This window comes from Mesoplodon densirostris, chromosome 7 (genome assembly GCF_025265405.1).
Source record: "Mesoplodon densirostris isolate mMesDen1 chromosome 7, mMesDen1 primary haplotype, whole genome shotgun sequence".
Classification (NCBI taxonomy): domain Eukaryota; kingdom Metazoa; phylum Chordata; class Mammalia; order Artiodactyla; family Ziphiidae; genus Mesoplodon; species Mesoplodon densirostris.
In genome coordinates this window covers 71,580,786-71,594,850 of record NC_082667.1, presented here as the reverse complement: position 1 = coordinate 71,594,850, position 14,065 = coordinate 71,580,786, and the positions used below count along the sequence as shown (strand labels likewise).

General features: G+C 37.9%; 1 protein-coding gene across 4 annotated transcripts in view; it reads left to right on the top strand.

Moving 5' to 3' along the window:
- The window catches only part of SOX6 (SRY-box transcription factor 6), a 636,653-nt gene that overhangs the window by 556,605 nt on the left and 65,983 nt on the right, over positions 1 to 14,065 (top strand). For all 4 annotated transcript variants that reach the window (XM_060103234.1, XM_060103233.1, XM_060103231.1 and 1 more), the window contains one exon: positions 2,500 to 2,687. In XM_060103234.1, coding sequence (XP_059959217.1) covers positions 2,500 to 2,687 — 188 coding nt within the window. The remainder of the gene's footprint in view (positions 1 to 2,499; positions 2,688 to 14,065) is intronic.

The following is a 14,065-nucleotide window of genomic DNA, read 5'->3' as shown; positions in this document are numbered from 1 at the left end:
CTCTAGGGATATTCATACCCAGGTATGAGAAGTATAGAGAAAAAATGGGATTTGGCATCAGGCAGACTTGGACTGAGAGAGAGCCTTTACTTACTAGCTATGTGACCCTGTGAAAATTATTTAATATTTTTGAACTCAGTTTCCTAATCTCTGGAAGGGAAATATTATTACCTATCTCATAGGTTGTTATGAGAATTAAAAGAGAAAAAAATATATAAAGTGCCTAACATGGTATCTGGCACCCGGAAGGCATGTAATTTAAAAAGACTGGACAACCGAATAGCAACACATTTACATATACGTGTGGAATGAAACAGTAATTGCGAAAGCACGAAAGCACGTAGTAGCAGAGAGCCAAATAAATATGAACATTATTGTTACTATGCTCTATAAGTCTCTTAATTTTCAAATAAAGACACAAAATTTCAAAGGGATTAGGGACTAGAACTAGCATTTCTTCACCGTATTACCTTCCTTGTGTTGTTGAATCCTATAGCCTGAATTGCTTCCTGTAATGAATAAAATAATGTGTAAAATAATGTGCCATATACAATTTAAAAAAACATTTTGCCTATCTTATCTCATTTGATTTTTCACAATAATCCAATGAGTTAGGTAGTATATTATTATTACTCTCATTGTATAATAAATTGTGGTCTTACAGTTAAAATGACTTGCCCACAGCCATGTAGGTATCAATTAGCAGAGTCAAAACTAGAATCCAGGTCCTCTGACATATAACTCAGTGCTCTTTTTATAAACTCACAGTTGGAATATACACTGAGCTATGCTGAATCTAAGTGAATCTTCTGATGATGAGATGTAAATCTTCCTCATTGAAATTGGGGACATTAGGATCCATACAGCAGCCTATTCTCTTTTTGAGTTAGGATGCCTCTTTCAGGGGCCCAGAGGTTTTCACTCCAAGTCAGTGGGATTGCTGTGGGAAAGAGAAATGAATCATTTCCAGCATGTGAATATGATTGCTGAATTGTTGAAAGTCGTGAGATGAGGGGAAACAAAAGCCAACATGAGGATAAATAATAGGCTTGATCTTGAAATGGCCCTCCTATAATCCACTTCTGAATTTTGTTTGGAAAGCATTTGTCTCCTGTACTGAGTATTGTGAGGGACAAAGACGACTGTTTCACAGGCCCTGCTCTTATGGAGTTTATACGTCAGCAGAGCGTATTCTTTAGATCGTGAGCTAGAAATGAGCTGAAGTAATAGCGCTCTTGTCCAGACAATACTGGATAGAAATTTTTTTTTAATCAGAAAAGCTTCAGAGAAAAAGATATGGGTTTTCTATATCCTAAAAAGTGGCTGTTTAACTTTCTAAAACTTTTCCATAGATAGTGTTGGTGATATTTTCTAAACTCAAGTACATACACACACGCACTGCACATACATAGACGTGTGATGTGAGCTTGATTGTAGTCTGATTTCCTCTGTCCCTTCTGTCTCTGTGAGGTGTGTGCACACACACACAGATATACACACATACACACACACACATGCATGTGCTATGAAATGCTCATACCAGGATACACACAAGCTGATCACCTTAAACTTTATCACAGCAGCTGAAATCTATCAGTCAGCAAGCAATTGCTCTCTTTTTGCCTAAAATTGGAAAGCCTCATCTAAAGTATTAATTTTAACCTACAGTAAAATGCAAGATATGGAGGAAAATTAGTGTAATTTTGAATTTTGTCCTTCTGTGTTGCATGGAATATAATGAAAGTAAATGTTTTCACTTTATTTGAAGCTGTATACTTATGTGAAATCCATTCCCACACATACAGTCCTACTATCACGAAGACAGGGAACTGAGAACAGTGGGTGTTCGGGTTGGGGGTAGGAAATGGGTTGTCATTCTCTTGGTAAATAACTGAGGCAGCGTGATGAGTAGAATGCTTCATTAACCAGCCAGTGATTGGGGAACAGAGAGTGCGGTATGTTCCTTCCCACCCTTTCTCTCCTGCAGTGGACATATGAACACACAGATACAGATATCTGCTAAAGGACACATGTAGCCTCACAGATTTTTTTTGGCTGGGCCAGAAACAACTTTGCTGCGTTAGCACACCAGATATAATGGTCAGCCTGCACCACAGATGTCTCTGCACCCATCCCCACCCCTTTCTTCACCACTACTGTCCCCCTAATTGTTAGATATAGCCAGAATATATATATATATATATATATATATATATATATATATATATATATATATATGTATGTATGTATACGAATCTAGGAACCTTCATCTGTGAGGAGTTGTGTTGACAGAACTGAAACGTTGGTCCTCCAAGGGCTAAAAAACCCCCAGCACAGCTCGTTTACCCTGGATTTCTGTGCTGTATTGCAGTTTTCTTAATAGCAAATGTGTCTCTTCCTTCTTCAGAGAATGTGGTATTATACAGGGGAGTGGGTAATAGCAGTATTTTTTAAGAGTCTAACCTTACAAGCCTCTAATAATGCATCCTGTATATGCAGATATCCTGTCCAGTCTCAACTCCCCCGCCCTGTTTGGGGATCAGGATACAGTGATGAAAGCTATTCAGGAAGCTCGGAAGATGCGAGAACAGATCCAGCGGGAGCAACAGCAGCAACAGCCGCATGGTGTTGATGGGAAACTGTCTACCATGAATAATATGGGGCTGAACAACTGCAGGAATGAAAAGGTAAAACTTGCTTCCCTCCTTCTCTGGCTCTGCTAGACCCATTGACTCTTTTTTATCTGGCTCTTTCCAGGCTCCCAAGCATCATACTGCAGCCAAAGATTTGGGGTCCTAGCTTGAGGGCTTTCTTGCATCACATTTAATCATTAGTGCTGATTAACAAATACACCCTTTCCCACTTAGTGTGGGTCGCCTCCCAGGTACCCAACCAGGCACCCAACCTATCTGCCTATTGGTGTTTATCTGTCCCATTCCAAAAGATTTAGAAATATCTTATAATAAAGGGGATGTATGAGGTTACAAGACTATCAGAATATTAAAAAAGGAAGAAGCATATATGCTCACAATGAAGGCTAATACATTGCCATGACTCATCACTGAATTTATTACTAAGCTTCCTATCTGCCTGAGCAAAATAGAAAACAAAGCAACTTACAAAATGCATTCATTTATTTTTTGATTCAACAAATTATTTATTGAGTGCTTATTCTGTAATAGACGCTGTTCTAGGCACCGGAGATACAACAGTGAACAAATCAGACAAAAATCTCTGTTCTCATAGAGCTTACATTCTAATAGGGGAACACAGATGAGGAAAAAATAAACAATTAAATACATAATGAGTAATGTCAGTAACATCAGGAGGTGACTCAAAGCCATGAGAAAAATGGAAGCAAGTTAAGGGAATAGGGAGTTATAGGATTGTTCTTTTAGATGGGTTGGTAGGGACTCTGCGGAAGTGTTATGGAGTAGAGAGATCTGAAGGAACCCCTGTGCAGGCCACATGAAGAGCGTCCAGGCAGTGGGAACAATAAGCTTAGAAGCTCTTAGAGTGTGGGACCAGCAACAAGGAGGCCAGCGTGGCAAGAGCAGCTTGAGGGAAGGGAGAGCAGTGGGACGTGAAGTAAAGTGATAGCCTGGGGTAGAGTGTGTTAGACCTGTAGGCCTTGGAAAGGCTTTGTGTTTCACTCTGAGTTCTAGTCCTAGACTGGTTTTGTCCAGGGCATTGACATGATCTGATTTACATATAAAAGGATCATTCTGCCTAATGTGCAAGAACAGACTGCAGGAGGTTAAGAATGGAAATAGGCAGACCAGTTGAGAGGCTGTTGTCATACACTGGGTGAAAACTTCTGATTATTTGATGAATGAATGATCCTTGCCATTCCTTGGCTTGTCTCTGCATCACTCCAGTTTCTGCCTCCCTCTTCACATGGCTGTCTTCCCTCTATGTATGTCCCCCTGTCTCCAAATCTCCCTCTTCTTATAAGGACATCAGTCATTGGATTTAGGGTCCACCCTAATCCAGTGTGACCTTATTTTAACTTGACTATTTTTGCAAAGACCCCATTTCCTATAGATAAATAGACAGATTATATAAATATATAATATGTTAAATTAATCGTTATTTGCCTCCTCCCTCCTCCACCTTGATTAATCCTCTTGGCGGGAGGTTCACATCAGGTAAGAGAGAAACTGTCTGGGGGAATGGTGGGTCTTTTGGTGTTGGTTAGGCCATAAACTTTTATATATTGGGAACGTGCTATGCACATGCCAGTCACCAGATCTGCTCAATCAGTTAGGTGCCCCACTCCCCATTAAGTGCTCCATCCTTGGCAGTGGGCTCACAAAGCAGAGCCCCTCTTTAAGAACTGCCTTAGTAGATGGTTACATATACAGTAAGGTTTCAGGACCACAAGAAAAGAAAAGCCTTGCCCCCAAACCTTTTCTACCATTCTGATACTAGAGATAAACACAGTCAATCTTTTGACCTAAGACACTATACTATGCTCAGTGAGCACCATGAAATAGTAACATATTTAATCTTAATGTGAATAACTGTAAGATATTTTGGGGGGACCTAGATAGGTAAACACATTTTGGCATAGGGATACTGGGTGGGAAATTGGGTTAAAAGCAAGAGAACGGGTACATGCACCAGAGACCATCTTCTACCTTACAGTTTTGTCAATGGTTAATCCTAAAATTAATATGAGAAGGATGTTAGTGATTTGTTTAACTGAGTCTTTTAAAATGTATTAGTTTTCAAATGACAGTAGTATATGCTTATTGAAAATTCTAATAATACAGATACATGGTCAAAAGCTAATTACCCTCCTCACCCCATTAACTATCATAATGATTCAGAAGTTTTCTTTGCATATGCAAGAAAGTATTTATGAGTTTAAAACTATATATTCTCACTTGGAATGGTAGGCACCGAGTTGTCACTTACCAGCTGTGTGATATTTGGTAAGTTGAATAACTTCTCTGAATCTCAAGTTCTTCATCTGTAATGTGAGGGTAGTAATCTGGGTTACAATGAAATAAGATATATATGAATATACCTAGCAAAGCTCCTGGTACAGAGTAGGCACTTTCTTATGTTTCCCATAATTTGTAGACTAAACTGTGGGTGATCCTTGAATATATAGAACAAATGTACTATTTTGTCACAGATATGAGCTCCTCACGTAATAATGGAAGGGTCAGCAGAAGGAAACAGAGTTAGATTTTTCAGAAGTTGGCATATTGACCAACTCACATAGTTAAACTCCTTTCTAACTGAGTTGATGCACAAAACTATGGCAACTTCAGATTTATTAGGTTAGATCACGGTTTCTCAGCCTCAGCATTATTGGCATTTTTGGCTGGAGGATTCTTTGTCATGGGGGCTAATCTGGCCTCTGCTCATTAGTTGCCAGTAGTAGCACCACTCCTTTTGTGACAACCGAAAATGTCTCCAGACATTGCTAAATGTCCCCTATTGGGGGAGGGAGGACAAAATTATCCCTAGTTGAAAAATCACTGGGCTAAATAAATATATTTAGAATGAATACATTTCAGAATCTTTATTCCACAAAAAAACAAGTTATTTTATTTAACTAATCATACTTGTTTTTAAATTATGAAGAATCATTTGCCTTTGATTAATGTTATGAATGAGATATTTCTTTGGAAAATGCATCTAGAAATTTTTGTTTAGAATATTAACATAGAGAATATTTAAAACAGAATGTGTATATGCCATTTAGCTTGGGGGGAAAATAAGAAATAAATTCCATATTGTTGCAGCAACTGTGCCTTTCAGTGAAGCCCCCCCGTCACATTAAGCAGGCTTAGACTAGCGGCATCCTGATACGTTTGCACTAAACCTAGGAGTAAATTGACACTGGACATCCCTTGCTTCCTGCAGTGACTCTCTCTGTCTGACACAGTGACCCTATATGGTTGAATTTATATCATTGGTTGAAGTTCAAGCTTAAGACTCTATTAACTTCAAATACTACAGGTTAATTTTAAGTATTTCTCATTGACTTTTTAAAATTCATATGGAGGAAAGAAGTCTGAGGCTCCAGAATAATAACACCTGATTTTGTGTTGGAAGCCATGAGAGAGAGATGAGAGATTAGGTTAAGTTTGAAAAATAATAATAATGAATCTTAACTTGCCCTAAAACATATCACACTGAATGTAATTGAGCTCCTGAAGATAAGTGGCAAAGTGGCTTCTACAGAATCAGAAAACCCTGGTTTCGCAGTTGAAGGGAGTTGTTGTCTCAGTAGATGACTTTATTGGGGTTGAATTTGGGGCACCGGAAAAGTCCATTATATTCAGGAATGTTGTGCTCACAAGCTCTCCTTTACATGATCTCCCTCCCAAATAATGTCGCTCTTTTGAATGTATATTTGTGGATGTGCAGGCTTTGTTTAGTTTCTAGACCCAGTATGTATCTATCTTTGTTTGCTAGGTTTGTTGCAGCCAGAAGAGTAAATTAAGAACAATGTTAAAGGGCTCCTGTGATAGTCGATTTGGCTCTCTTATAATCAAAATATCCATCTTAATTTTATGAGGTTTCAGAATGAGAATCATATTTTCTTCTGAGATCAAAGAGGGTAAATATATAATGTGTGCAATAAGATTGGTAAAATGGATTGTGGCAAATTCAGTTTAACTGTCTTCAAAATTGTCCTCTTTGGAATTACCTCAGTTTCCTTAAATGTAAAGATCCATAAATTAGATTTCTGAGTTTATTCTTGTAAACCATAATACAGTTTTAGAGATTTTTTCTCAGTGTTTCTGTCATAACACCTTGTAATTTATAAAGCATATCTCATCACGCTCATATTTGGACTTTTTTTTACAAATGAGCATGTCACAGATTTGAGTTCCCTGAGAAGCAGACTGTGAGATGGAGATTAACGAGCAGGTTTATTGTGGGGGGGGGAGTGCTCTTTCTGATTGCCACCTGTAGAAGGGAAAGGATGAAAGCAGAATAAGACTGTGACGCAGTCTTAACCAAAGCCTTAGCCAACCTCATATGAAGCTTTGAGATGGCCATGGTCATGCAGAATTGTCCCAAGTTGGATGGAGGGGGTGAACTTTTATACACTTGTATCAACCAGTCATTGGATGAGGGTTACCCTGGGAAGGGGACATAACCTTAGGCGATGTGACCCTCTTTAGTTGAGGCAGTGCCAAAGAGGGCCAAGAGCTGAGGGTGAGCAACAACATTCCCTGCAGCTGAGGAAATAAATCAGTCCTGAAGGGGTATCTGGGCAGTGCATCACAATGTCCATTGTAGAGTTGTTTTTGTGACATTTACTAACATTAGATGTATATAAAACATGCTTTGTATGTTTCATAACTGAGGGGAAACATTTACTACACAGGCATGGGGTGCTTGTGTCGTTATGACACATACAGAATCACATATATGTCCATATGAATACCTGTTTACCCATGGCGTATTTCACTTTATTGGGTAAACCCCTATTTTGACACTTTAAAATGAAACATTGTTGACTTCATCAGCCAGAACGGCACCAATGGAGTTGTTCTGGTTGGCTGTGTCACAGGGTATTTAGGGTCTGTTAAATATATAGATAGTAGGGACAATAGACTGTAACGGCGCCTTAGGAGCTGTTATGCTCCATCATTTCAACATAGCTGCTGTGCATGGATCATGAGTGTCTTGCCAGCTGAAGTCTAAGTTACTTCCCTGGGTTTTAGCTTTCCACAGCAAGAACACCAACCACCTCCCATAGTACCAGGGCAATTAGATCATATTATAGGCTAATTGCTTACCAAATTTTGTTGTTTGACATCTCTAAGACAGAATTTCAGTCAGAACAATACACTGCAGAATTTTAGCTAGGCAGCTTCCAAATGTCCTTAGAGCTAAGCTAAGCGCATCTGGCTACAAGAGAGGCAAGGCAGGGTGGGCCTTCTTAGTGTTAAAGTGCGTTTTGTAACTTTTTTGACTTCCTTGATATTTGAATGCTGACTCTAGTGATTGGTTAGAGCACTTTCCTGCATAGGTATTTTGTAACTTAGTTATCTGGTTATTTTGGTCATCTTAATAACCTCGAGGAGCCAGAAAACTGATTACCTACTGATCAGAGTTGCTCATAAATAGGCTGATTACACATTATACATGTGGCCTGAACTGCTGTTCCCTTCATCTTCTGCTAATCTCTTAAGAAAAATTCTTGACCTTATCGGATGTCAAAATGAGCTACCATGAACACTATTATCACACTCTATCTGCCTCTGAAGTATATTTGTGGGATTAAAACTGTAGAGTGAAAGAACTGGAGGGGATATAACATTTGACCTGGTCCAATAGCTTCAATTCACAGACAGGAAAACTGAGACCTAAAGAAAGAAAATGACTTACCCATGGTCACATAGAGGGTTCACGTCAGAGCAGGAATTAAATCTCAGCTTTCCTAATTCTTAATCAATGATATTTCTATTTATAGAACAGCATTAAATTCATTTACTAATTTTCTATGAGATCTTTAAGCCTATTACATACAAAAGTACTTTTTACATTTTCAATCCAAAACCTTTGATGGAATAAGACAGGGTAAAAATAAACAGAAACAGTGAAGCAGAAAAGCACTGAGACCCCCCGCTTCCTGTATACTTTTCACCTTATGTCTGGGTAGGGCATTCTTCCCTACCATGATGTCCATTGGTTCTGGCTCTGGAAAGATATCAGTCAGAAAACAGAAGATCAAATGATGCTAGTACAGACAAAGAGACAGAAGAGGTGGCTAGACCAGGAGCAGTAATAGAATTAGAGGCCATTTGGTGTGTTGGAAAGAGCATGGGTTTTAGAGTTGGTTAATCCTGTGTCTCAGTTTCTAGGATTAGTCTTGGAAGCAGCCTGTCCTGTTTTCTAACAGTGTTATTTAAATAAGTTACTTAACCTCTGTGAGTCTCAATGAACATACCTATAAAATGGAGATAATTATCCTTTCCTTGAAGGATCATTTTGAGGGAAAACATATGTAGAGCACATATCTGGCACAGGAGGTGCTCCGTTAATATTAGGTCCTTTTCCACTTTAGAACCTCAGACAGGTGGTCAAACCTGTTGTTAACTTTATTAAATTTTCACTCTTTGACACTCTCCAAAGGTGAATGGATTAACCTACTGCTCCTTGGAGCCAAAATGTCTTAAGATAGAGTAGAAGGTTAGTTAGAAGCTAACAGGCACCTTCTTACAAACTCAAGATATGCATTTTTCTTTTTCACTCTTAAAGTAACTTGTATACCCTAGTTACTTGCTAGGATCTGCTCATAGCCAACATGATAATGTTCAGATTTTATAATATTAGTGTGCTAGGGCACTTTTGTTCCTACTAATTTAATATATACTTTAATATATTTTCAGAAAAATCAGAATTTCAATCTATGATTTTTGAGAATACTTAACCTGATTCTTGATAACTATATGCATTTCTCATGCCAAAATTATATTTCTTCAATCAAGTAAATAGGAAAATAATAATCCGGTCACTAAGGCACATTGTACACTTGTTCCTGTTTGTTCAAGAAAGCAGTTGTTCATTTTTTATAAGTGTAGATTCTTGCTTCTCACCCATACTTTGCAAAAACATCAGATAGTACATCAGTATTACACTGATGTAATACTGCCCCCTTTTATTGGAAATGAAAAACATACTAGACGTCTTCTGCTTCACATTGTCAGTTGCCACAGCTCCTTGTTACTTATACAATTGATTCAGATATTCATTGTTGCATGACAGGATAAGTTCAGACAGAAGATCAATATAGCTGTACAACAATAAGTGAAAGGGGATTGTGAGCAAATTATTTAGCAAAGTGTGTTTGGAATAAATGAGTTTCTTATATAGCACACAAACTAGTGAGGTTACTCCAAAGGAGTACATAGTATTGATTAATCAGGACGGTAATTTTTGTGAGCAGTTGACTAGCATGTTTAGTTGTGCTTTTGTGTATGTCAGCTTATTCCCAAGATATTGACAACTTGTACTATGAGTGGTTTGGGCATATTAGAGATTTTACAGTAAGGGGACACATTCTAATTATAGTATCCTCTTTTGCAAAGCAGAGCAATAGTTGGGTTTTTAAAAATATTTATTCAGTTAATTTATTTATTTTTGGCTGCATAGGGTCTTCATTGCTGCGCGCGGGCTTTCTCTAGTTGCGGTGAGTGGGGGCTGCTCTTTGTTGTGATGTGCGGGCTTCTCACTGTGGTGGCTTCTCTTGTTGTGAAGCATGGACTCTAGGCGCGTGGGCTTCAGTAGTTGTGGTGCACGGGCTTAGTTGCTCTGTGGAATGTGGGATCCTCCCAGACCAGGGCTTGAACCTGTGTCCCTTGCATTGGCAGGCGGATTCTTAACCACTGTGCCACCAGGCAAGTCCCAATAGTTGGTTTTTTAAAAAAAGTTGATGTAGTACTTTTCACATCCTGACAAGAAACATTTTTATAGTGCTTCTATGGTTCAAAAATATTATCACATATGTTATCTCTCTTGAACTTTTCCAAATTCAGGGATATAGATAATACTGTCCTTGTTTTGCAGATTAGGGACCTAACACCAGCTCTAGATCACTTTGCTCCATCATTACCTCTCTATCGTCTCATTTGTTCCCTACATCTCTGTGAGATTGACAGGGCAATTTTAGCTAAAATCTAAAACAAGACATACATCTGAGTTTCAAACATCAATTTTAATGGAGTGAATGCTAAAATCATGAGATAAAGAAGTCTACCTAGATATATATATGCTTCATGTGTATTTCTTGTAAAGGAGTAACTAACTATATGTATACCTGTGATAGTGTTTTTCTAAAACAGCATACAAAGGTCAAAAATGCCATAAATTAGAAACAAAAAGTAAGTTTTATTAGTGTTAGACTTTACATTTGAACCAATAACATTGAACAACTAAACAGTGCTGTATATAGACTCCTGGCTATCATTAAGTTCAAGGTTATCATTAAGTTCCTTTTATTTTTGTTGTCAGGGTTATTTGATTGGTTGCCTAGCTACTAGTTTAAGACCCAATTCATAAAAAACAACAACAAACTTGTTTGGTCTTCTCTTCTCCGCAGGTTAAATGGAATGAATGGTGAGAATTTATCTCAGTTTAAAAGGTTCAAGATACTTCCTAGGGTTGGGGTGGGGGGAGAAGTAAATATAAGACTTTTAGTTTTGTTTACAACTAATGTTCTAAATCAAAAGGTCATGTCCAATAAAGACGCAGACGTAGAGAATGGACTTGAGGACATGGGGAGGGGGAAGGGTAAGCTGGGACGAAGTGAGAGAGTGGCATGGACATATATACACTACCAAATGTAAAACAGATAGCTAGTGGGAAGCAGCCACATAGCCCAGGGAGATCAGCTCGGTGCTCTGTGACCACCTAGAGGGTTGGGATAGGGAGGGTGGGAGGGAGGGAGACGCAAGAGGGAGGAATTTGGGGATATATGTATATGTATAGCTGATTCACTTTGTGATACAGCAGAAACTAATACACCATTGTAAAGTAAGATTTTTTTTAAAAAAAGGCCATGTCTAGTTAAAGGATCTCCCAGTGAAAGGGTTAAAATTTGACACATCACAGTTAATAATTTTGCATAAAGAGTTGTTGGTTTGGGCATGTATGGAGCATATTTATTAATAATAAGAATGTTATAGCCCTAACCTCCCACTATGGCAAGTACTTTCTAATCCTTAATCCTTCTAGATCTAATCTCTTAGTCCTTCTAGATCAGCTATTTTCAACTTTTTTGGTCCCAGGGCCCTGTTACACATATACACACACACACACATATATGTATATATATAAATGTTTATAATATATAATATTAAAACTTAAAAATTATTTATTCATTTAAAAATCATAATAAAACCATTAGATGTTAATGTAAATAGCATTTTTTAGTATTAAGTATATTTTTCAAAATAAAAAAGTAGTAAGAAGAAAGGCTTTGTTTTAGCTTTTTGCAAATCTCTCTAATGTCTGGCTTAGCAGTAGACAAGCTTGATTCTTATTTCTGCTTCTGCATTCAGTCTGTTGCTTTATCTCAAAGCCATGTAACTTTCTTTCTTCCTTCCTTCCTTCCTTTCTTTCTTTCTTTCAACATCTTTATTGGAGTATAATTGCTTTACAATGGTGTGTTAGTTTCTGCTTTACAACAAAGTGAATCAGCTATACATATACATATATCCCCATATCTCCTCCCTCTTGCGTCTACCTCCCACCCTCCCTATCCCACCCCTCCAGGTGGTCACAAAGCATGGAGCTGATCTCCCTGGGCTATACAGCTGCTTCCCACTAGCTATTTATTTTACATTTGGTAGTATATATAAGTCCATGCCACTCTCTCACTTTGTCCCAGCTTACCCTTCCCCCTCCCTGTGTCCTGAAGTCTCTTCTCTACGTCTGTGTCTTTATTCCTGTCCTGCCCCTAGGTTCTTCAGAACCATTTTTCTTTTTTTTCTTTTTTAGATTCCATATGTATGTATTAGCATACAGTATTTGTTTTTCTCTTTCTGACTTACTTCACTCTGTATGACAGGCTCTAGGTCCATCCACCTCACTACAAATAACTCAATTTCGTTTCTTTTTTATGGCTGAGTAATATTCCATTGTATACATGTGCCACATCTTCTTTATCCATTCACCTATCAGTGGACACTCAGGTTGCTTCTGTGTCCTGGCTATTGTAAATAGAGCTGTAATGAACATTGTGGTACATGACTCTTTTTGAATTATAGTTTTCTCAGGGTATACGTCCAGTAGTGGGATTACTGGGTCGTATGGGAGTTCTATTTTTAGTTTTTTAAGGAACCTCCATTTTGTTCTCCATAGTGGATGTATCTATTTACATTCCCACCAATAGTGCAAGAGGGTTCCCTTTTCTCCACACCCTCTCCAGCATTTATTGTTTATGGATTTTTTGATGATGGCCATTCTGACTGGTGTGAGGTGATACTTCATTGTAATTTTGATTTGCATTTCTCTAATGATTAGTGATGTTGTGCATCCTTTCATATGTTTGTTGGCAATCTATATATCTTTTTGGAGAAATGTCTGTTTAGGTCTTTGGCCCATTTTTGGATTGGGTTGTTTGTTTTTTTGACATTGAGCTGCATGAGCTGCTTGTAAATTTTGGAGATTAATCCTTTGTCCATTGCTTCATTTGAAAATATTTTCTCCCATTCTGAAGGCTGTCTTTTCATCTTGTTTATAGTTTCCTTTGCTGTGCAAAAGCTTTTAAGTTTCATTAGGTCCCATTTGTTTATTTTTGTTTTTATTTCCATTTCTCTAGGAGGTGGGTCAAAAAGAATCTTGCTGTGATTTATGTCATAGAGTGTTCTGCCTATGTTTTCCTCTAAGAGTTTTACAGTGTCTGGCCTTACATTTAGATCTTTAATCCATTTTGAGTTTATTTTTGTGTATGGTGTTAGGGTGTGTTCTAATTTCATTCTTTTACATGTAGCTGTCCAGTTTTCCCAGCACCACTGTTTGAAGAAGCTGTCTTTTCTCCATTGTATATTCTTGCCTCCTTTTTCAAAAATAAGGTGACCATATGTGCGTGAGTTTATCTCTGGGCTTTCTATCCTGTTCCATTGATCTATATTTCTTTTTTTGGACCAATACCATACTGTCTTGATTACTGTAGCTTTGTAGTATAGTCTGAAGTCAGGGAGCCTGATTTCTCCAGCTCCGTTTTTCGTTCTCAAGATTGCTTTGGCTATTCGGGGTCTTTTGTGTTTCCATTAAAATTGTGAAGTTTTTTGTTCTAGTTCTGTGAAAAATGCCAGTGGTAGTTTGATAGGGACTGCACTGGGTAGTATATTCATTTTCACAATGTTGATTCTTCCAATCCAGAAACATGGTATATCTCTCCATCTGTTTGTATCATCTTTAATTTCTTTCATCAGTGTCTTATAGTTTTCTGATTAGAGGTCTTTTGTCTACTTAGGTAGGTTACTTCCTAGGTATTTTATTCTTTTTATTGCAGTGGTACATGGGAGTGTTTCCTTAATTTCTCTTTCAGATTTTCATCATTAGTGTATAGGAATGCAAGAGA